This window comes from Nanorana parkeri, unplaced genomic scaffold (assembly GCF_000935625.1).
Source record: "Nanorana parkeri isolate BGI_ZX_2015 unplaced genomic scaffold, ASM93562v1 scaffold551, whole genome shotgun sequence".
Lineage (NCBI taxonomy): Eukaryota > Metazoa > Chordata > Amphibia > Anura > Dicroglossidae > Nanorana > Nanorana parkeri.
Genome location: NW_017306819.1, coordinates 908,279 through 932,910, shown reverse-complemented (window position 1 = coordinate 932,910; position 24,632 = coordinate 908,279). Strand labels below are relative to the sequence as shown.

The 24,632-nt window shown below is 45.1% G+C and overlaps 1 protein-coding gene and 1 pseudogene across 1 annotated transcript; both read right to left on the bottom strand.

The window, feature by feature from the left end:
- Window positions 1–949: 949 nt before the first annotated feature.
- Window positions 950–5,638, bottom strand: LOC108791437 (annotated as a pseudogene).
- A 235-nt stretch (window positions 5,639–5,873) lies between these two features.
- Window positions 5,874–16,642, bottom strand: LOC108791436 (zona pellucida sperm-binding protein 3-like). Its single transcript, XM_018561925.1, has 9 exons — window positions 16,421–16,642; window positions 15,255–15,406; window positions 13,568–13,671; window positions 13,315–13,492; window positions 13,115–13,235; window positions 12,948–13,039; window positions 11,955–12,094; window positions 11,361–11,574; window positions 5,874–5,907 (listed from the first exon to the last, which is right to left on the bottom strand). Exons 1-9 carry the CDS (start codon window positions 16,640–16,642, stop codon window positions 5,874–5,876), a joined length of 1,257 nt encoding a protein of 418 aa, XP_018417427.1.
- Between the last annotated feature and the right edge of the window lie 7,990 nt (window positions 16,643–24,632).

The window sequence follows — 24,632 nt, the reverse complement described above, 5'->3', positions numbered from 1 at the left end:
TTAATAAGAACACTTACTCTGAAAGGCTTCCTCTCCAATTGTATGTAGCTTTACCATTTCCAGCATGGCATTCATATGTTGCCGCATTTCCTGACCTTTCTAGCCTCAGGAATACAGCATTAACAGTAAACATCAGACAAACATGCACAGAGAACACTATTGCACCACCTAGTGCTCAAGAGATATTTGCATTACTGACATTCAGAGATGTAATGAGTATGTGGTTATTTTTCCAACAGACTAGCACTTGTAATCTAAAAAGGTTGGGTTTCTTATTTTATCATAATTATTATACAGGATTTATATAGCGCCAACAGTTTGCTGTTAGTGAGTTTTAGGAGGGTGGTTTCAGTGGAGTGCAGGGGGCAAAAGCCAGATTGTAAGGGATCAAGAAGGTTGTTATCAGCAAGGTGGCGACTTAGGCAGCTGTAGATGGTGTTCTAGGAGTTGAGGTGAATGGGAGTAAGGAGATTGGTCTGAGATTTATAAGGTTGGTAGGGTCCATTGAGGGTTTTTTGGGTATTGGGGTGACCAGGGCATGCTTCAGGAGGAAAGATTCCAGTAGAGAGTGAGACGGAAATTGTGAGTGAGAGAGTCTAGCATAGAGCAAGAGGATGACCGAAGTAGCGGTGATGGGGGGGCAAGTGGTGAGGTGGATGTCAGAGAGAAGCTTTGTAACTTCCTCTGTGGTAACAGGGTCAACAGGAGGAAAGTAACAAGTGTGATGGAGGGTCTGGTACATGAATAGGGGAATGTTTCATATTACATTTGGGTTTCTAGAAGATATAGCAAAAGCCTCAAGTCCTTTCCCCATTAACCATTGTAATGTTCCCTTCAATAAATATGTTGGAGAAACCTCTGACATACACCCATATACAGATGCCTCAATAAACCCCCATGTACAGATACCTCAGTAAACAACAATGTTAAAGGATAAACAGCAAGTAAGTCATGATATCTACAAATAAAAAAAAAGAGACCAGCTTAAATGAGAATTGTTTTTATTTTTCCACAAACATCACATTATATGGCTTTTTCAGAGACTTCCCAATTGACACTGCACATACAAGGACAACAAGAAGACTTAGACATCCGACAGCCACCAACACCCAGAGCTCCATAGGGGCAGAGTCTTCCTTTGTCATTTGAAGAGCAACATTGCTTTGTTTTGGCCCAGTCACAAGCAGAGGTCCTAGAATGGTGACACTTTCACCTTCTATGTGGGGTTCTGTAGGAGAACAACATTGCGGGTCAAGAAGCACATACAGATTTCTGTACACTTCCATGCAATTAAGAGATTAGTCAAGTCAGCATTTACTTAAGTGTGTAGAAAGTTAAAACCCATTATAGACCTAGTCACATGAACCAAGAGTTGAACAGAATAAGGAAGGGGGATGTTACAACCCCCTTTCAGGTTTAGTACACAAGCATTTTCAGATCTCCATTACTAGTCAGATTATGGGGCAAGAGACTTTCCACTGGGAGCACAAAGCAGCCATTGGGTTGCTAGCTTTGCCCCCATATTGCTACCCTTGACCACAGATCTGTTCATCTGTGGAGTCTTCATATCCAGCGGTTTATTTACAAATGCTGCTGCCCTAGGCAAAACACTACCCCCCCCCCTCTCAAAGCGCCGCTGCCTGCTGGACACCGCCGCAACCCGCCGTCCTCGTCCCCTCAAAGCGCCGCTGCCTGCTGGACACCGCCGCAACCGGCCGGCCTCGTCCCCGCCGCTACTATAGCCTCCGGTTCCTCTTCCCTTGATGAATAAAGGGGAGAGAAGCACAGCAATTGCCGCTCTCAGAGAATCTGCCGCTCCAGGCAAACGCCTTATTTGCCTCGCGGCAGATACGCCCCTGTTTATATCTAGACATCACCTACAGCTATTACGTTTAAAATGGCAGCTGTAGATTATAAAAACCTCACCATCCAAGGCTTCCCTCTTGCCAAATGCTCTCGGTCTTCCAAATCTTGTCCCTCCTGTCATCAGATTAGGGTTGCTGCAGGTACCTGTTGTCTGACAACACTGGCAGATATTGCTGGGGCCCTCAACCGCAGACCAGCTAGGGAAGACAAGCAATTGTCAGTATCACAGCCTAGATTTTAAGAACGTACATTACATTGTTAAAAGCCACACAGCTGTAAAGTGTCTTGACATTTTACTTTGTCATCAAAGTGAAAGAATTTAGCTCATTCCTAGTAGATGAAATAGTGCACTAGAGGTACAGTGACATGTGCAAAGAAGCACATCTGAGGCTACATCCCTTCTATTAAGACAGGCATTCAAGCATTGCAGTGTGGACTGAATGGTGTTATGTGCAGGAAGAACAAAACCAATTGGGCTTTAATGTTCTACCTGGTGACAGGATATCAGTTGTCAGCACAGCTTATTGTTTTACAGGGGAGCTCTGATCACCCTGGTGGGAATATGTAGCCAACACCAAAGGTGTCCCGTTTGGGACCATGGAGCAGATGCAAGGCACCATATCCTTAATACTGAATATGCTGGTACCAGAGGCCCTCAGGTGTGACTGGGTAGGAGTTTCTTCCTAGACAGCCATGTAAGCAGTGAACATGGTATAGGAAAAGACCCTGGGAGCAGATGCTACCTGTGCACCAGAATACTTATCAATTAGGAACAATCATGTTATTGGTTCACAAAGTCAAGGTTTCAGACAGTTCTTGTGCAGAAGGTTACTCCATTACACAGTTAGTCTTAATGCAGTAAATTACAGTAACCAAATGGGCACAATACCACCATTTTAATACAGTCTTACCCATTTGTGGCTTTGCTATAAGAACAGGCCTTGTTCATGGAATCTGGGATCTGTGTGGCTGCAGCAGCTCTCAGGTAACAGGTTATGTAGATCTGAAGGGAAAGATTTTAATAGGTTATCAGTTCTTACAAGGCACCCCATCTGTTGCAACAACTCAAATCCTCACCAGAGACGCATCGTTTCCTAGGAATCGGAAGACATCTACTGTGAACCGTAGGTTGTCTGGTTTGACCCTTGGAGTCATGAAGGCTGCAGATGAGTCCTCTTGCATTCCATCTACCAGACACCTGTAGAAGATGGTCAGTTAGCAAGTGGGGTCATTAGAGCCCCGGGGTTTTATTAGAGCAGTGACCCTTTCCCTAGATATTAGAAGAACATACCCATGGTCTGTAATGATGTCATAATTAGGAGAAGAGCTGGCATCAGGAGATATGGTGGCCACACATCGGTCAATAAACAGGAGCAGGCCAATATGGTTCCGAGTGTCCACAGAGGCCTCTATGTAGAGAATATCTCCAAACTGAAACACTGAAGAACTTCTAGGGCCGCTCCAGTCCTCTGCAAACATAACAAAAATTAAGTTCCAACTGACTCCCATCCCCCCTTCCATCTGCCTCATTCAACTCACCAGCCATCAAGTCCAAAGAAAAGGACAGCTTCTCTTCTGAGGACACTGTGGTGCTGAATGGAAGCCATGTTGGCTTAATGGCCTTGCTGCTCACATTACCATGCCTATACAGAGAAGAGTCGGTAATAAGCCATGAACTATAATCATGGAATTTCACAGATCTACATTTTTAAAGGCAAGTTCCATCTTGAAGGGAAAATGGTTTATTAGTATGGTAGTTGTCATTGTTAATTGGTTGCATGCCTGGTCAGAACTGCATTTTCCATCAGTTAATTGACTTGAAGCTAGCATAAATGATGCCAGTCTACACTGGCTCCATTCTTGATGCCCGACAAGGACTCTGAAAATATCTGAAGCCTGTACCTCAAAATTTGAGTATGCATAGCACCTACAATATTTTCCCCAGGGTGGTTTTAAGACAGTATTATAATGTGCATCATTGTGGCAACCCAAATTCATGATACTACCCCAAACTTAAGATGGGCCACAAGTTTGTGAAAGTAGAGAATGTTAGAACCTCTGCCAGGTAACATTTTCCATCAGTGTTCTTGATAGGATTAGTAGCAACTCAGTAGGCCTGAGTGAAGGAAAGCCATTAACCCAAGTTGTCGCCTAATGGGCACTTGTTCCAGTGACATGGGGGAATATACCCAATTGGAAAGTACTCACTTGTGTTTAGAACAGGGTGAGAAAATACATCTCTAGAATAGGATAAATAGCAGAAACCTGACTGGGAATTTTAACGGTCCCCCTACTCTTGCCAAATGTTTTTAGCTTTAACGATTGACTAGTAAGGATGCAATGCTGTTAGATCTGCCCTGTCCCCCCTGTGTAGACTCACCGATAGTAGTAGCACATTATGGGGACCACAGCTGGGTGGGTTCTGATGATTGGAATGGAGGAGGTTGGGCTGTAGGTCAGGTCAGGCTGGTAGTATAGACCACCCAATCTTGAGACATCTGCACAAAAAAGTAGAATGTTACATTGATTTGGCAGCTCTACACCTGACAGACATGTGACAGCCATTGTTTACCCATTTCCAAAGACTAGTCATCTATCATGCCAATAAGGATTCAGCAAGCATTTAACTTTTACGATTCACAAACTTCAGGTCAGTGACTCAGCCTGATAATTTAGAAGATCAATAGCAGACCCCATATCTTATTACAGGTTTTCTAAAAAAAAAGACCATCACCCACAGGTAAATCATAGAAAAATGTAATAAAATATGTTAAATACTTCCTTGCAGCATTTTGCCTTACATAGTTACATAGTATTTGAGGTTGAATAAAGACATTAGTCCATCAAGTCCAACCTATTAGGATCTCATTCTAGGAGTACCTGTACCCCTGTATATTACCTGTACCCCTGTATATTGTTTTTTGTTTTTTTTTTAACTTGCAACGCACCGCTAAACTTGCTAGGGAATAGACACATCAAGTACCAGTCTCATTAGATCAGGTGAAGCTGTCACATTATAAGTTAATGGTTGAGAGTTTCCTTGTACTGGGTAAATACAAAGGGCTGCCATTATGGGTCCATTCAGGGCCGGATTAAGATCATGTGCCTGGTGCTTAGTATTATGGTGGGCCTTTATGGAAATGGTGATGTTCTCCAGGGTCCTCTTCCTCCTGTCCAGGCTGTGATTTCTAGTCTCTCTACAGCTTTGAGTCAGTGGTGAAGTGCCAGGGTCCAGTTGCAGCTGTGACCCTGGCAGATCTGCCACTGACACCAAGCTGTAGAGAGACTAGAAATCTTAGCAATACATTATTCAGCAATGCAGAATACCACCAACTATAGAGAACTACAAATCCCAGCAACACATTGTAAAGCATTGCAGAATAAAATGAAACTACATACTCTGTTGCTCCAGATATGCAGCCCAATGTCTCCAGGGTCTCAGGAGAGCCATGCGGCCTTCGGGGTGGGGGTCAGAGGTACTGGCGACTGCTCTGGGGGCCCCTCTGATATGCCTGACTAGAGGGCTGCAGCATATGAAGTGCAAAGTTACCTGAGCAGTGTTGCCACAGTCCTGGAGGCTAATCTGGAAGATGACCATGTTGTCAGTACTTTGGGTGCTGGGCTTGCATTGTTGGGCTCCCAGGCTCAGATCGGAAGGTTTTACTAGCTTTCCATTTCCATACAAATCCCTCTGAACAGTGACTTCCATGGTGTCCTCTCCACACTGGACACTGACAGGGGAACTTCTGGTCTGTAGTTGCTGTCGGAGCATCCCAGCTGGACGTCCAGCAGATAAACCCCACTGAGCCCCAGCTCTAGAAGCCCCAAACCCAAGCTCATTACTGCCCCGATAAAGCTCCCTGGAACCCCATCTAGAAGAAACCTGGGCAGGCACAGCCTGCTGGTAGTTCCTCCACCAATCTGACTGGCGACTATGTCTAGCTAGGACTCCAGCTCCAGCACAGCCAAACCCTGGCCCATAAACCAGTACAAGCAGCAACAACCAACTACAGCAGCTCCTCATCCTTAAGCCCATCCTGTCTGCAAGAGAAACAGCATAATGAGTGAGTTAGAGAGAGTTACCATTTATACCCCTCCCAGCAGCCACTCATACCCCCAGCGGGGGAAGATCATTTCCACACCCAGATGGCTGGCTCATTCAGCATTAGGGGTTAAGCTGGCCACACCTATAGATTATCTGACGATTTTTTATGGTCAGATGGAAAAAATGCCACAGATTCCTCCATCTAAGCTAAACTGTGTTGATGGAGGAATCTCTGACTGGGCCAAGCTTCAGTATCTTGTAGCATGCCACATGTGACCCACGGGTCATAGTTTGGAGACACCCCCTCAAGTCTTAGGGCTCATTTATACTGTTTTGCGCCTGTTTCAACAATGTGTTGTATGCGTTATGGGGTGCACACCCAATGATGTCCATAAATGAACTCAACAAGAAACACCTATGTTGCAAAAAAAATTGCCATGTGTCTTCTGGTCCATTGAAGCGTGTTTATGGCCCATTGAAAATGTATTCAGACCGTGCAATGGGCGTCATCATGCCGAATAATGAGTGCCAACTGCCAACAAATGTTGGGGGAACTCAGAGGAACTGAGAACTTGCATAAAACCATTGCACATCCTTAGTATCAACACATGCAACATGTGAACGAGCCCTTTGCATTACCATTCATTTCCATGGACCCCAGGACGCACACTGATTTAGTAACATACATGCGGTGCTCTCTGAATGAGCTCTATCACTGGAGCCACTTAGATCTTGTATTGCTGTAATGTCTTATTTATTATTACTTAAAGTCAGTACATTAAAAAGTGAAGTTTTGGGGGTCCACGTCCACCTTTGTGTGTTCTCAGCTCCTCCTGTCACATTCTGGGTAATATAAAAAAAAAAAATAATCCAGCAGACCCAGGAACTCAGCTCAGGGATGGTGGAAGCCTCTTATAATGAGCACAGCAGGTGTACAGACCCAGGAACTCAGCTCAGGGATGGTGGGAGCCTCTTATGAGCACAGCAGGTGTACAGACCCAGGAACTCAGCTCACGGATGGTGGGAACCTCTTATAATGGGCACAGCCGGTGTGCAGACCAAGGGACCTTCCTCAGCGATGGTGGGAACCAGTGGCGGAACTATTAACCAAAGGGCCCTGGTGCAAGATTTTATCTTGGGCCCCCCACCCAAGACAGGGGCCGGGGAGGGTGGGGGGGCGCGGGAGCAGATCACACTTGTCACACATTCTAACGTAGTCTCAAACTTTGATAGATCACATGCCTACCTGTAATCATTTAATCAGAGAAATAGATTATAATAGGGAACATTACAGTGTAATATTCCCCATTATAATCCACTTGTCTAATTACAAGAAAAAGCATGAAATACCAGTACACAACTACTATTCTACTATAACTACTCAACTACTACTACCCGCCACCCCCTGCACCCCCCCTTCACACGCGGCACTCGACTTACCTGGCCAGGGAGTTTCTATGTGTGCACTGCAGGGGGCGGGGCTTGTGACACACACATGCCTCCGCCTATGTGACTCACCTCCCCTCCCGCCGCCTGTTACTATGGACGCGGCCGGGAGGGGAGGTAAGTCACAGGACCCGCCCCCTCACTGTGAAGCCTGTCGGCAGTGCGGGGCCCCGGTGTTCGAACACCAGGACCGTGCACTGCCATATATTGCAGGACCGCACTGAGCCTGTGGGGGTGCCCAGGACCGGACCAGACCCCACTGGGCACCCCCACAGCCTCAGGCCTCGGTGCCCCGGCACCGCCTGCACCGGCGGTAGTTCCGCCACTGGTGGGAACCCCTCATAATGGGTAGAGCAGGTGTACAGACCCAGGAACCCAGTTTAGGGATGGTGGGAGCCCCTGATAATGTGCACAGCAGGCATTTAGTGTCAGAAACATAGCACAGGGATGGTGGAAACCCTCTATAATGGGTAAAGCAGGTGGTTAGAGTCAGAAACAGTACAGGGAAGGTGGAAAGTGAGCTGCAGTGTCTGGGACGGGGAAGCATGTGAGACACAAATGAAGGAGGATTTGGCACAGTCAGTAAAGGTAAAGTTTGTTTCCTTTATGAGGCTTATGCATCACATAGTAACTGGATTTGGTACTTGTTTAGATTGTCATGCAGGAGCTCTTAGTTGTACTTTATGTGGAAGGGTACCAGCACTATATAAATAAGACATCAACTACATATTTATACTACAAGTATACATTTGTAGCTGAAAAAATAAAAAAATAAAAAATAAAAAAAAGGCCTGGGACTTAGGATCAGTGAGTGAAGTTTGAGGAAGATGATGACAACTACAGCATGCATGAGGAGCCAGGGAAACTTGTCCTCTGCTGGAGCACAGTCCATTAAATGGACTGGTAGCTAGCTATATCCTCAAGTATTCTACAGTCAGGAACTGAAGGCACAGAATGATGGATCGTCTTACAAATCTTCCATGTGTGAAGGATTCAAGTACTTTGTGTTTTTTATTATTACATTCTACAACATCCAGGGTGTCCTGTCCCCTATCTCCTTGAGTTATTCAATAAAAGCTCATCATGCATCAGATTAAGAATGCACAGATACCATTTTTTCAGTATCGAGTACCGATATTTTGTTTTTAGTACTTGCCGATACCGGTGTTTCTGCTGGCATGGAGCCAGCTTCCCGGGCAATCAGGAAGCCGGGCGGCACCGAACACCCACCAGGTGTAATTAGGGGCAGAGCCGGGCTATTCAGCAGAGGGAAAAAGGAGACCACAAGAGAGAAACAAATCTAAGTGCAGCAGCCAGGTCCTTTATTATAAGTAAAAAATTATCGCACTTACAGGATCGAAGAGTTAAAAAGCATTCGAGTGTGAAGGACACCCAGCCTTGCAGATCTTCCGGTATATCAGAGACCAAGGTATTATTATACCATAATAATTGAAAATGTTCTAATACTACATTCTATCTAGAATTCATAGAGAGTTGTTCCCCTACTATGTGTTATCATCACTTTCAGAACTCACTTTACGATTAGTTGATTACCCATTGGCACATTATCGATGTGTGGTTTATTTAATTGTTTCATTTTTCAAATGGTTTATATATGCACCAAGAATACAACCACAGCTATATTGCATTTTATTACTACACAATAATTTCGGAGGAGGGAGGCACATTAGACCTCACCACACGGATTCATGAACTTTTATATTATAAAAGTAATCACGGATTATTGATGGAAATAATCACTCAACAAAAGACAGTTCAAAGTTTGTCTTTCATTTTACTTCACAATTCCATCTTATTTTACTAATTTCTAAGTAATAGGAATCACAACACGATTATCACCATCTTCAAACTTTTTATATTAAATTATTATCTTTATCAAGGATAAAAAAATATTCACGATACACACAAGGATACGAACACTAGGTGGAGTATTTTAACACTAAGCGCAGCGTTTAATGCAGCTCCTGCAGTTCCGTTTCTATGAGTCTTGAATAATCTGTACTATTGATTTATTTTTTTAAGGACTAAATGTTTAAGGTTTAGATACACTCAGCTTGTGCTTCGACCATTATACGAGTATTAAGTGCATTGTGAATTCATTCCTCAGCCAGATCTCTCATTTTATATAGAATGTTTCAGTGGCGGAGCTAAGGAACAAAGGGCCCTGGTGCAAGATTTTTTTCTCGGCGCCGGGAGTGTCGGATGAACGGATGATCCGACACTCTAGGCGCAGAGATGGGGGGGCCCGCTGGCCATCGATCCGGCGCTGGGACCCCTAGAGGCCGGAGGCCCTGGTGCGTCCGCACCGCCTGCACCGTCGGTAGTTCCGCCACTGGAATGTTTAGACTGTTGGTTATGTGTTTAGATGGAGCACTGAGATCCAGAGGAATGCTTAAAAGGAGAACTATGAGGCAAGTGATTTCCACTCATATACTATAGGGAAAACCACTTACCCCATAATTCTCTTCAGTTTACACCCCATAATTCTCTTCAGTTTTACTTGCTCAGCAGGACATTACAAGTATACAGAAACAGGAAACATATATAACCAAAGACAAAACATGCACAAGCAGAGACCAACATTGCACCATCTAGCGCTCAAAAGGTATTACATCTCTGAATGTCAGTATTACAAATCAGTATGCAGTTGTATTTCCAACACCCCTTCTCAACAGCATATGCATTGCTACATGACATTTAGCTTCTCTTGAAGGAAACTAACGAGCCATGGCAATGGCTTGGCGAGTGCATCCAGTCATTTCTTCTGATGAGCAATATTGCAGGTCGATAATAGCTTGCTCGAGTGTCCAGGTTTTATTTTCTTGGAGTGATTTAATTTCTTCTTCGCTGTCTTTCGCCTTTGATGTGGCTTTGGTAAATTGTCGACGTCCTCCCACGATGTTGATTTAAGTATGCCATGTGCCTTACCAGTATTTGACAGCTTGCAGGGTAGTATTCTCTTTGTTGCCCGAGTGGATCCCGTAATTTTAAGGTCAGCAGATTTTAACATGGAACTTGAATTATCCATTGAGAGTTCCACCCCTTGTTCAGACTTCACTTTGCTCAGCTTCCTTTGCTGGTTCATGGGGTGAATTCCCTTCCCAAGATCATGGTTTCTGGTGAGGAGTTCTCATTGAAGTAAAAAGCCAATATCAGGAATGTGGATGGCAGCACTGGCTAGTAATGACTTGCTGCTTGGCCAGCTTCCCAACCAATCAGGAAGCTGGATGGTGAGTTATTACACTCTTACCGATTTGCCAGTCCTTTTACAGCAAAAACTGCTTTCTTTGTTTTGCTGTACGCTCTCATGCACCTTGAGGGTGCTAGTTTTCCATTATGCATATTTCCCTTCCATCATATTTGATAATTTTCCTTAGTGTATTCTACAGTTAGTTCATGGTCAGGTCTGGTTTCTAGAGTGCTAATAAGAACACTGACTGAAAGGCTTCTCTCCAATTGCATGTAGTTCTACCATTTCCAGCATGGCATTCATATGTTCACGCATTTCCTGACATTTCTAGCCTCAGGAATACAGCATTAACAGTAAACATATCAGACAAACATGCACAGAGACCAACATTGCACCACCTATTGTTCAAGAGATTTGTATTACTGATACTCAGAGCTGTAATTAGTATGTGATTTTATTTGCAACATAGACTGCCACTGGGAATGAGAATTTCTCTACCCTGTGACACTAGGGCAAGTCACACAATCATGTCACAGGGACAGCAAAATATCATAATCATTTGATAAGTTTCATATTACACTTGGGTTTCTATAAGATATAGCAAACGCCTCAAGTTCTGTCCCCATTAACAAGTGTAATGTTTCCTTTCAATAAATATTTTGTTATAAATAACCTGACATACACAGATCCCTCAGTAAACCCCCCATGTTACAGGAAACAGCAAGAAAGTTATACCATCTATAAATAAGGGAGACCAGATTAAATGAGAATTGCTTTTATTTTTCCACAGACAGCACATTGTGTGGCTTTGCCAGAGACTTCCCAATGGACACTGCACATACAAGGACAACAAGAAGACTGACACATCCAACGGCCACCAACACCCAGAGCTCCACAGGGGCAGACTCTTCCTTTGTCATTTGAAGTGCAACATCGCTTTGTTTTGGCCCAATCACAAGCAGAGGTCCTAGAATAGTCACACTTTGTCCACCTTCTATGTGGGGTTCTGCAGGAGAAGACATTGGGGGTCAAGAAGCACATATTTCTGTACACTTCCATGCAATTAAGAGATTAGGCAAGTCAACATTTACTTCAATAGTGTAGAAAGTTAAAACCCATTATAGACCTAGTCACATGAACCAAGAGTCGATTAGAATAGGGAAGGGGGATGTTACAACCCCCTTTCAGGTTTTTAGTACACAAGCATTTTGAGATCTCCATTACTAGTCCGATTATGTGGCAAGAGACTTACCACTGGGAGCACAAAGCAGCCATTGGGTTGTTAGCTTTGCCCTCAGTGCTACCCTTGTCCCTCAGATCTGTTCATGTGTGGATCACCTACAGCTATTGCTTTCAAAATGCCAGCTGTAGGTTATAAAAACTCACCATCCAAGGCTTCCCTCTTGACAAATGCTCTCGGTCTTCCAAATCTGGTCCTTCCTCCGGTCATCAGATTAGGGTTGCTGCAGGTGCCTGTTGTCTGACAACACTGGCAGATATCGCTGGGGCCCTCAACTGCAGACCAGCTAGTGAAGACAAGCAATTGTCAGTATCACAGCCTAGATTTTAAGAACGTACATTACAGCTGTGTGGCTTTTAACAAAAATGTAAAGTGTCATGACATTTTACTTTGTCATGAAAGTGAAAGAATTTAGCTCATTCCTAGTAGATTAAATAGTGCACTAGAGGTAGTTACATGTGCCAAGCAAGAGGCACATCTGAGGCTACATCCTTCTATTAAGACAGGCATTCAAGCATTCCAGTGTGGACTGAACTGTGTTTTATGTGCAGGAAGAACACAATTGGGCTTTAATGTTTTACTTTCCTAACTGGTGGCGCTCTAAGCAGTGATCATGTGACCTAATTTAGTTTACTTAGGCTCACTATAATGTTTGGGAAAGATTAGGTGCTTGAGTGACAGGATACCAGGTTTCTGCACAGCTTATTCTTTTACAGGGGAGCTCTGATCACCCTGGTAGGAATATGTAGCCAACACCAAAAGGTGTCCCGTCTCGGACCAAGCAACAAATGCAAGGCACCACACCCATAATACTGAATATGCTGGTACCAGAGGCACGCAGGTGTGACTGGTTACATGGCTGTCTAGAAAGAAACATCCTACCCAGTGTACATGGTATAGGAAAGACTCTGGGAGACAGCAGAGGCTACATGTGCAGCATTACACTAATCAATATTTACAGTTGTTTAACACCATTAGCTTTAGGAAAAATCATGTTATTGTTTCATAAAGTCATGGTTTCCGACAGCTCTTGTGCAGAAGGTTACTCCATTACACAGATGTAGTCTTAATGCAGTGGCTATGATGCAGTAAATACAATAACCGATGGGCACAATAACACCATTTTAATACAGTCTTACCCATTTGTGGCTTTGCTATAGGAACAGGCCTTGTTCATGGAATCTGGGATCTGTGTGGCTGCAGCAGCTCTCAGGAAACAGGTTATGTAGATCTGAAAGGAAAGATTTTAATAGGTTATCAGTTCTTACAAGGCATCCCATCTGTTGCAACCAACTCAAATCCTCACCATAGATGCATCATTTCCTAGGAATCGGAAGACATCTACTGTGAACCGTAGGTTGTCTGGTTTGACCCTTGGAATCACAAAGGCTGCAGAGGAGTCCTCTTGCATTCCATCTACCAGACACCTGTAGAGATTGTCAGTTAGAAAGTGGGGTGATTGGAGCCCCAGGGTTTTATTAGAGCCATGACCCTTTCCCTACATACCCATGGTCTGTAATGATGTCATAATTAGGAGAAGAGCTGGCATCAGGCGATATGGTGGCCACACATCGGTCAATGTACAGGATCAGGCCAATATGGTTCTGAGTGTCCACAGAGGCCTCTATGTAGAGAATATCTCCCAACTGAAACACTGAAGAACTTCTGGGGCCACTCCAGTCCTCTGCAGGCATAACAAAAATTATTAAGTTCCAACTGACTCCCATCCCCCCCCTTCCATCTGCCTCATTTAACTCACCAGCCATCACGTGCAAAGAAAAGGACAGCCTCTCTTCTGAGGACACTGTGGTGCTGAATGGAAGCCATGTTGGCTTAATGGCCTTGCTGCTCACATTACCATGCCTATACAGAGAAAAGAGTCAGTAATAAGTCATGAGCTATAATCATGCAATTTCACAGATCTATATTTCCTTTTTAAGGCAAGTTCCATCTTGAAGGGAAAATGGTTTATTAGTATGGTAGTTGTCATTGTTAATTGGTTGCATGCCTGGTCAGAACTGCATTTTCCATCAGTTAATTGACTTGAAGCTAGCATGAATGATGCCAGTCTACACTGGCTCCATTCTTGATACCTGACAAGGACTCCGAAAATATCTGAAGCCTGTACCTCAAAATTTGAGTATGCATAGCACCTACAATATTTTCCCCAGGGTGGTTTTAAGACAGTATTATAATGTGCATCATTGTGGCAACTTAAAAATTCATGATACTACCTCAAACTTAAGATGGGCCACCAGTTTGTGAAAGTAGAATGTTAGAACCTCTGCCAGGTAACACTTTCCATCAGTGTTCTTGATAGGATTAGTAGCAACTCACTAGGCCTGAGTGAAGGAAAGCCATTAACCCAAGTTGTCGCATAATGGGCACTTGTTCCAGTGACATGGGGGATATACTCAATTGGAAAGTACTCACTTGAGTTTAGAGCAGGATGAGAAAATAACTCTAGAATAGGACAAACAGCAGAAAACCTGACTAGATCCTTAACACTAAAAACATTTGGAACGAGTAGGGGACCGTTAGATCTGCCCTGTCCCACCTTGTGTAGACTCACCGATAGTATAAAAAAAAAAAAAAAAAAAAAGATCACAGTGAAAAAATACTATGGATTGTATTTTAAGTGATAACTGCAAGTCAGCAGGAGCAGCTGACATATCCAAGGTGGCAGCACTAAGGGCTATTGGATGTCTAAACAAGAGAAGCTCCAACAGGTAAACGTGCCAAAGAGGTTAATAGATCTTATGCTGAAGAATCAAGCAACAGGGTTTCATTAAACAGCTACCATTGGTTGAAGACAAGACCCAAGAAAACCCCCACACGTCTAAAAGCCATGGTTCCCAATTCAAGCACCAGACTCAAAATCTAGCAAAATATTTCCCCGAAATACTACCTGTCCTGCTCCTCACTGTCCTGCTCCTCACACTGTTAACCACTTTTAACAGTGCTCACAGGCAGGGCCGGATTTACTCCCCCTGCTGCCCCAAGGCCAAGTTCCACAATACGCCCCCCCCCTTTGCCGCCGGACACCGGCGCCCGCAACTTCCCCACAAGGTCACCGCTGCCGCCGCTCTGCCGCCCCGAGGCCGGGACTCGGTGGCCTTGTGGGAAATCTGGGCCTGCTCACAGGACCCTCTTCATCCAATACTCTGGTGGTTGCCGTGTTGAAAATACCTTCTGCTTTCTTGTCCCACCCAACCTGGATTGCTAATCTTTGCTCTCCAAGAGCTATGGTGCCCAAAGATCAGAGTGCAGGTAACCACTCTTGCCAGTTAGGACTCTGATGCCATGGATCAGGGCTGCTCAATACAATGACAGCGATTTAGTTCTGCAGTTTGGAGCATTCCTGTAACAGGAGCTATTAACAGCAACAGCTGGCTGCCAGGTCTACATTACAAGATCTCAGTGCTTCATCTAAATACATAACCAACAAGAGGATCACCACATGATCTAAAAAGCCTGCGAGTGGGTCAGCCACCATGATAGTAAATGCTGAGGGACTGCAGTGACCTGAGCAGAAGACAGAACCAGAGTCTGTAACCCCACAACCTGCACGGTGTAACACATTTGAAAACACTAGCCCCTTTAGATCAGGTGAAGCCGTCACATTATAAGTTAATGGTTGAGAGTTTCCTTGTACTGGGTAAATACAAAGGGCTGCCATTATGGGTCCATTCAGGGCCGGATTAAGATCATGTGCCTGGTGCTTAGTATTATGGTGGGCCTTTTTATGGAAATGGTGATGTCACCGGGGTCCTCTTCCTCCTGTCCAGGCTGTGATTTCTAGTCTCTACAGCTTTGAGTGAGTGGTGAAGCGCCAGGGTCCAGTTGCAGCTGCGACCCTGGCAGATCTGCCACTGACGCCAAATTACTGGCGACTGCTCTGGGGGCCCCTCTGATATGCCTGACTAGAGGGCCGCAGCTGCCTGGTTTGCTCGGCCCGACCGCAATCCATGGAACTTGGCCAGGCCGTGACTGTCATCTCAGCCACGACTCCCGTGTCAGCTCGGCCTATTCGCAGTGTTAAGCCTGGAGCGGGAGCTTCACCCACATGTTGATCTGGCCCTGGGACCAGTAAGAAGCCTAGTTGCCTGGCAGGGTCATCAACTCAAGTAATCAATGACCAAAACGAGCACACAGCAAGGGAATACAATATACCTGCTTGCTTAAAAGGGAGTCAGCACTCCAGTTCTGTGGAACGGGGGGTGCTTTAGGAAGTTGCTTGAAGCTTACGGTTTGCAAGGCTCTCAAAAGCTAAAGCCTGTGTGCAATGCTTCAAAGCAATTGTATTGTGGTTTTTGGACTCTTTCCCTTATGGTCAAGGAAGTGTAAACATATTCCCCATTTGATATATATTCAGAGAACCAGGGCAGAATTCAGGAACAGGGCAATCATTGAGAATCGGGTCTGGGCTCATCTCAGTGAACATGAGATAGTCTTTAAACCCTACAAAGTCAAAGAACCCATAGGGAGCAGGTTTCAGTTTACTAAACCCACAAAAAAAGTTAAAATCTAGTTGTTGCTATAGGTATCACTGAAGTTACTGGAACACATACAATACAGAACTTTAAAGAAAGCATATGAAGTGCAAAGTTACCTGAGCAGTGTTGCCACAGTCCTGGAGGCTAATCTGGAAGATGACCATGTTGTCAGTACTTTGGGTGCTTGGCTTGCATCCTTGGGCTCCCAGGCTCAGATCGGAAGGTTTCACTAGCTTTCCATTCCCATACAAATCCCTCTGGACACTGACCTCTATGGTGTCCTCTCCACACTGGACGCTAATAGGGGAACTTCTAGTCTGTAGTTGCTGTCGGAGCATCCCAGCTGGATGCCCAGCAGATAAACCCCACTGAGCCCCAGCTCTGGAAGCCCCAAACCCAAGCACAGGCGCATTACTGCCCCGATAAAGCTCTCTGGAACCCCATCTAGAAGGAACCTGGGCAGGCACAGCCTGCTGGTAGTTCCTCCACCAATCTGACTGGCGACTTTGTCTAGCTAGGACACCATCTCCAGCACAGCCAAAACCTGGCCCATAAACCAGTGCAAGCAGCAACATCCAGCTCCTAACCCTTAAGCCCATCCTGTCTGCAAGAGGAACAGCATAAGGAGTGAGTTAGAGAGAGTTACCATTTATACCCCTCCCAGCAGCCACTAATACCCTCACCTGGGGCAGATCATTACCACACCCAGATGGCGGGCTCATTCAGCATTAGGGGGTAAGCTGGCCATACACCTATAGATTATCTGACAATTTTTTATGGTCAGATGGAAAAAGTGCAACAGATTCCTCCATCTACGTTAAACTCTGATGATGAAGGAATCTCTGACTGGGCCAAGCTTCAGTATCCTGTAGCATGCCACATGTGGCCCACGGGTCATAGTTTGGAGACACCCCCTCTAGTCTTAGGGCTCATTTACACTGTTTTGCGCCTGTTTCAACAATGTGTTGTATGCGTTATGGGGCGCACACCCAAATGAACTCAACAAGAAATATTGTTGGACAATTATGTTGCAAAAAAAATTGCCATGTGTCTTCTGGTCCATTGACGCATGTTTTTGGCCCATTGAAAATGTATTCAGACCGTGCAATGGGCGTCATCATGCCGAATAATGAGTGCACTGCCAACAAATGTCGGGGGAACACAGAGGAATGGGAACTTGAACCAAACCATCGCACATCCTTAGTATCAACACAAGCAACATGTGAATGAGCCCTTTGCATTACCATTCATTTTACATTGACCCCAGGATGCACAGTGATCCAGTAACATACATGCTGTGCTCTCTGAATGAGCTCTATCACTGGGAGCCACTTAGATCTTGTTTTGCTGGAATGTCTTATTTATTATTACTTAAAGTCAGTCCATCCAAAAGTGAAGTTTTGGGTGTCCACGTCCACCTTTGTGTGTTCTCCTCCTGTCACATTCTGGGTAATATTTAAAAAAAAAAGAAAAATCCAGCAGACCCAGCTCAGGGATGGTGGGAACCTCTTATAATGAGCACAGCCGGTGTACAGACCCAGGAACTCAGCTCAGGGATGGTGGGAACCTCTTATAATGAGCACAGCCGGTGTACAGACCCAGGAACTCACCTCAGGGATGGTGGGAATTTCTTATAATGAGCACAGCAGATGTATAGACCCAGGAACTCACCTCAGGGATGGTGGGAATTTCTTATAATGAGCACAGCAGATGTATAGACCCAGGAACTCACCTCAGGGATGGTGGGAATTTCTTATAATGAGCACAGCAGATGTATAGACCCAGGAACGCAGCTCAGGGATGGTTGGAACTTCCTATAATGATCACAGCAGGTGTACAGACCCAGGAACTCAGCTTAGGGATGGTGGGAACCTCTTATAATGGGCACAGCCAGTGTGCAGACCAAGGGACCTTCCTCAGGGATGGTGGGAACCCCTCATAATGGGTAGAGCAGGAGTACATACCCAGGAACCCAGTTTAGGGATGGTGGGAGCCCCTGATAATGTGCACAGCAGGCATTTAGTGTCAGAAACGTAGCACAGGGATGGTGGAAACCCTCTATAATGGGCACAGCAGGTGGTTAGAGTCAGAAACAGTACAGGGATGGTGGAAAGTGAGCTGCAGTGTCTGGGACAGGGAAGCATGTGAGACACAAATGAAGGAGGATTTGGCACAGTCAGTGAAGGTAAAGAAAAGTTTGTTTCCTTTATGAGGCTTATGCATCACTTAGTAACTGGATTTGGTACTTGTTTAGATTGTCATACAGGAGCTCTTAGTTATACTTTAGGTGATGTGGAAGAATACCAGCACTATATAAATAAGACATCAACTACATATTTATACTACAAGTATACATTTGTAGCAAAAAATAAAATAAAAAAAGGCCTGGGACTTAGGATCAATGAGCAAAGTTTGAGGAAGATAACAACTACAGCATGCATGAGGAGCCAGAGAAACTTGTCCTCTGCTGGAGCATGGTAAACTCTTCATTAAATGGACTGGTAGCTAGCTATATCCTCAAGTATTCTACAGTCAGTAACTGAAGGCACAGAATGATGGATCGTCTTACAGATCTTCCATGTGTGACGGATTCAAGTACTTTGTGTTTTTTATTATTAGACTCTACAACATACAGGGTGTCCTGTCCCCTATCTCCTTGAGTTATTCAATAAAAGCTCATCATGCATCAGATTAAGAATATACAGATACCATTTTTTCAGTATCGAGTACCGATATTTTGCTTTTGGTACTTGCCGATACCGGTGTTTCTGCTGGTATGGAGCCAGCTTCCCGGGCAATCAGGAAGCCGGGCAGCGGGTAAAGACATACTAGAAAAGATGGTACATGGATGTATCTATAATCAGCCTTTATAGCAGGGCGCACATTGGGAAGGCTTACAACAATACAAAACACAAAAATTCCCCAGCCTCAACCTGCCAGCCAGCCAGCCTGCAACCAAACAAATTACCCTGTCAACAGTATGCATTAAAATCAGAGGTTTTAGTTGCACAAACTTTTGGCCAAAAATATGTAGAAGCCACACTGCCGCGCCAAGGCACCTCTGCAAAGTGTGGTCCTAACTCTATGTATCCGAGTCTCCAAGTGTGAGCATATTAATGAAGTTGATAAATTACATGCAGGTGTACCTGGAGGTAGCCAACTCCTCCTAATAAGGTGCAGGGACGCACTGGAGGCCCAGCAACCAAAAATGCACGCTGGGACTCCAGTGCGTCCCCCTAACCCAAAATAGTCAAACTAGAAAAAAATGGTACATGCATGAATCTATAACCGGCCTTTATAGCAGGGCGCACATTGGGAAGGCTTACAACAATACAAAACACAAAAATTCCCCAGCCTCAACCTGCCAGCCAGCCTGCAACCAAACAAGTAGCCCTGTCAACAGTATGCGTTAAAATCAGAGGTTTTAGTTGCACAAACTTTTGGCCAAAAATATGTAGAAGCCACACTGCCGCGCCAAGGCACCTCTGCAAAGTGTGGTCCTAACTCTATGTATCCGAGTCTCCAAGTGTGAGCATATTAATGAAGTTGATAAATTACATGCAGGTGTACCTGGAGGTAGCCAACTCCTCCTAATAAGGTGCAGGGACGCACTGGAGGCCCAGCAACCAAAAATGCACGCTGGGACTCCAGTGCGTCCCCCTAACCCAAAATAGTCAAACTAAAAAAAATGGTACATGCATGAATCTATAACCGGCCTTTATAGCAGGGCGCACATTGGGAAGGCTTACAACAATACAAAACACAAAAATTCCCCAGCCTCAACCTGCCAGCCAGCCTGCAACCAAACAAGTAGCCCTGTCAACAGTATGCGTTAAAATCAGAGGTTTTAGTTGCACAAACTTTTGGCCAAAAATATGTAGAAGCCACACTGCCGCGCCAAGGCACCTCTGCAAAGTGTGGTCCTAACTCTATGTATCCGAGTCTCCAAGTGTGAGCATATTAATGAAGTTGATAAATTACATGCAGGTGTACCTGGAGGTAGCCAACTCCTCCTAATAAGGTGCAGGGACGCACTGGAGGCCCAGCAACCAAAAATGCACGCTGGGACTCCAGTGCGTCCCCCTAACCCAAAATAGTCAAACTAGAAAAAATGGTACATGCATGAATCTATAACCGGCCTTTATAGCAGGGCGCACATTGGGAAGGCTTACAACAATACAAAACACAAAAATTCCCCAGCCTCAACCTGCCAGCCAGCCTGCAACCAAACAAGTAGCCCTGTCAACAGTATGCGTTAAAATCAGAGGTTTTAGTTGCACAAACTTTTGGCCAAAAATATGTAGAAGCCACACTGCCGCGCCAAGGCACCTCTGCAAAGTGTGGTCCTAACTCTATGTATCCGAGTCTCCAAGTGTGAGCATATTAATGAAGTTGATAAATTACATGCAGGTGTACCTGGAGGTAGCCAACTCCTCCTAATAAGGTGCAGGGACGCACTGGAGGCCCAGCAACCAAAAATGCACGCTGGGACTCCAGTGCGTCCCCCTAACCCAAAATAGTCAAACTAGAAAAAATGGTACATGCATGAATCTATAACCAGCCTTTATAGCAGGGCGCACATTGGGAAGGCTTACAACAATACAAAACACAAAAATTCCCCAGCCTCAACCTGCCAGCCAGCCTGCAACCAAACAAGTAGCCCTGTCAACAGTATGCGTTAAAATCAGAGGTTTTAGTTGCACAAACTTTTGGCCAAAAATATGTAGAAGCCACACTGCCGCGCCAAGGCACCTCTGCAAAGTGTGGTCCTAACTCTATGTATCCGAGTCTCCAAGTGTGAGCATATTAATGAAGTTGATAAATTACATGCAGGTGTACCTGGAGGTAGCCAACTCCTCCTAATAAGGTGCAGGGACGCACTGGAGGCCCAGCAACCAAAAATGCACGCTGGGACTCCAGTGCGTCCCCCTAACCCAAAATAGTCAAACTAGAAAAAATGGTACATGCATGAATCTATAACCGGCCTTTATAGCAGGGCGCACATTGGGAAGGCTTACAACAATACAAAACACAAAAATTCCCCAGCCTCAACCTGCCAGCCAGCCTGCAACCAAACAAGTAGCCCTGTCAACAGTATGCGTTAAAATCAGAGGTTTTAGTTGCACAAACTTTTGGCCAAAAATATGTAGAAGCCACACTGCCGCGCCAAGGCACCTCTGCAAAGTGTGGTCCTAACTCTATGTATCCGAGTCTCCAAGTGTGAGCATATTAATGAAGTTGATAAATTACATGCAGGTGTACCTGGAGGTAGCCAACTCCTCCTAATAAGGTGCAGGGACGCACTGGAGGCCCAGCAACCAAAAATGCACGCTGGGACTCCAGTGCGTCCCCCTAACCCAAAATAGTCAAACTAGAAAAAATGGTACATGCATGAATCTATAACCGGCCTTTATAGCAGGGCGCACATTGGGAAGGCTTACAACAATACAAAACACAAAAATTCCCCAGCCTCAACCTGCCAGCCAGCCTGCAACCAAACAAGTAGCCCTGTCAACAGTATGCGTTAAAATCAGAGGTTTTAGTTGCACAAACTTTTGGCCAAAAATATGTAGAAGCCACACTGCCGCGCCAAGGCACCTCTGCAAAGTGTGGTCCTAACTCTATGTATCTGAGTCTCCAAGTGTGAGCATATTAATGAAGTCGATAGATTACATGCAGGTGTACCTGGAGGTAGCCAACTCCTCCTAATAAGGTGCAGGGACGCACTGGAGGCCCAGCAACCAAAAATGCACGCTGGGACTCCAGTGCGTCCCCCTAACCCAAAATAGTCAAACTAGAAAAAATGGTACATGCATGAATCTATAACCGGCCTTTATAGCAGGGCGCACATTGGGAAGGCTTACAACAATACAAAACACAAAAATTCCCCAGCCTCAACCTGCCAGCCAGCCTGCAACCAAACAAGTAGCCCTGTCAACAGTATGCGTTAAAATCAGAGGTTTTAGTTGCACAAACTTTTGGCCAAAAATATGTAGAAGCCACACTGCCGCGCCAAGGCACCTCTGCAAAGTGTGGTCCTAACTCTATGTATTGGTTTGGGGGACGCACTGGAGTCCCAGCGTGCATTTTTGGTTGCTGGGCCTCCAGTGCATCCCTGTACCTTATTAGGAGGAGTAGGCTACCTCCAGGTACACCTGCATGTAATTTATCGACTTCAATAATATGCTCACACTTGGAGACTCGGATACATAGAGTTAGGACCACACTTTGCAGAGGTGCCTTGGCGCGGCCGTGTGGCTTCTACATATTTTTGGCCAAAAGTTTGTGCAACTAAAACCTCTGATTTTAACGCATACTGTTGACAGGACAATTTGTTTGGTTGCAGGCTGGCTGGCAGGTTGAGGCTGGGGAATTTTTGTGTTTTGTAGCGGGTAAAGACATGCCTCCCAGCTTCTTGATTGCCCAGGAAGCCGGCTCCATGTTGTTTGGCCAGCTCGATTGTGATTGGGTGGAAAGCAGGTTTCCCACCCAATCAGCATTGTGCCGGCTTCCCATCCAATCAGAAAGCTCAGTGGCAAGTAATGACTTCCCTCCCAGCTTCCTGATAGGTCGGCTCGATGCTGATTGACCTGGAAGCCGCTTTCCCAGTCAATCAGCATGTAGTGTTCTGTAGCCCACAAGATGCATTTTTCCAACCAGCATTGAAATGCAGCTCCTGCAGTTCCATTTTTATATGTCTTGAATAATCTGTACCATTGATTTATATTTTTTAAGGACTAAAAGTTTAAGGTTTAGATACACTCAGCTTGTGCTTTGACCATTATACGAGTATTAAGTGCATTGTGAATTCCCCAGCCAGATCTCTCATTTTATATAGAATGTTAAAGACTGTTGGTTATGTGTTTAGATGGAGCACTGAGATCCAGAGGAATGCTTAAAAAGGAGAACTATGAGGTGAGTGATTTCCACTCATCCTCATAGCTAGAGCCAACCTGTGACAAAGAAGCTGTCACAGATCGGCTCAATTGATCAGGAAGTAAACAGAAACATGCCGCAGATCAGCTCACTTCCCCAGAGCTGTAGCTAGCCTATTTTGCGCCCGAGGCAAGTTAAATAAAAAGGAATTAATGATATTTAAACCGTTTATTTCAGTTACATAAGAAAAATAAAGATATGTCACTTAACATAAATAACAACTTCATAAAAACAGTTCTCCATCAGGTCCCCATCCAGTGATTGACAGCAGCAGAGGGCGGGTGCAATAGCTAGTTTGCTATCGGCTATTGCAAAGTAAATCCATGGTGCTGCATTCATGTATTGCTTGTGTAGTGGGATTTGTAGTCCTCTATAGCTGATGGTACATTGTCCTGTATATGTACCATCAGCTATAGAGGACTACAAATCCCAGCAATACATTATACACTGTATGTATAATGTATTGCTGGAATTTGTTGTATTCCTATATAGCTAGTGGTATTTTGCATTGCGCTGTATAATCATTATACAGCGCAATGCAGAACACCACCAGCTATATAGGAATACAACAAATCCCAGCAATACATTATACAGCAATGCAGAATACCACCAGCTATATAGGACTACAAATCCCAGCAATACATTATACAGCAATGCAGAATACCACCAGCTATATAGGACTACAAATCCCAGCAATACATTATACAGCAATGCAGAATACCACCAGCTATATAGGACTACAAATCCCAGCAATACATTATACAGCAATGCAGAATACCACCAGCTATATAGGACTACAAATCCCCGCACCGCCAGATGTCGCTGCAGCAACCGCGTCATCCCTAAATTTTACCACAACTTGGCAAATGTTCTCGGCCCCAGAAAGGTTGAGAACCACTGCTCATGTGCCGTGGTCACGGGTCCCCCAGAGGAGCGGGGGACCCCGAAAACCACGGCGGGGTGGGCCCCCGGACACGGTCGTTGCTGCTCCTTTCATACAAGTGATCTGATCAGATCACTTGTACTAAACAAGCGGCGGCTCCCCACTGTACATTTAGCTCCGCTTGTCCAGAGCAGAGCTAAATGTACAAAACAACTACTCGCCCGGCGAAACCGCATGTCCAAGGCGTTGGGCGATAGGAATTCCACACCCCTGCTCCTGGGACTACAGCTCCCAGAAGGCTGATGCTCCACAGCTCCTTCCCACAGTGGTTGATATGGAGCATAGTATTAAAGGAGAACTATGGGGCCAGGGCTTTTCCCCATAGTTCTCCTGAGGGTTTGCGGGAGAATGCAAACTAGCGTCCTCCCGTGACCCAAAGCTCTGTATATAGGGAGCTACAGCTCGCGGTATACAGAGATGCCGCAGCCGAAATGGATCCCGACAATTCT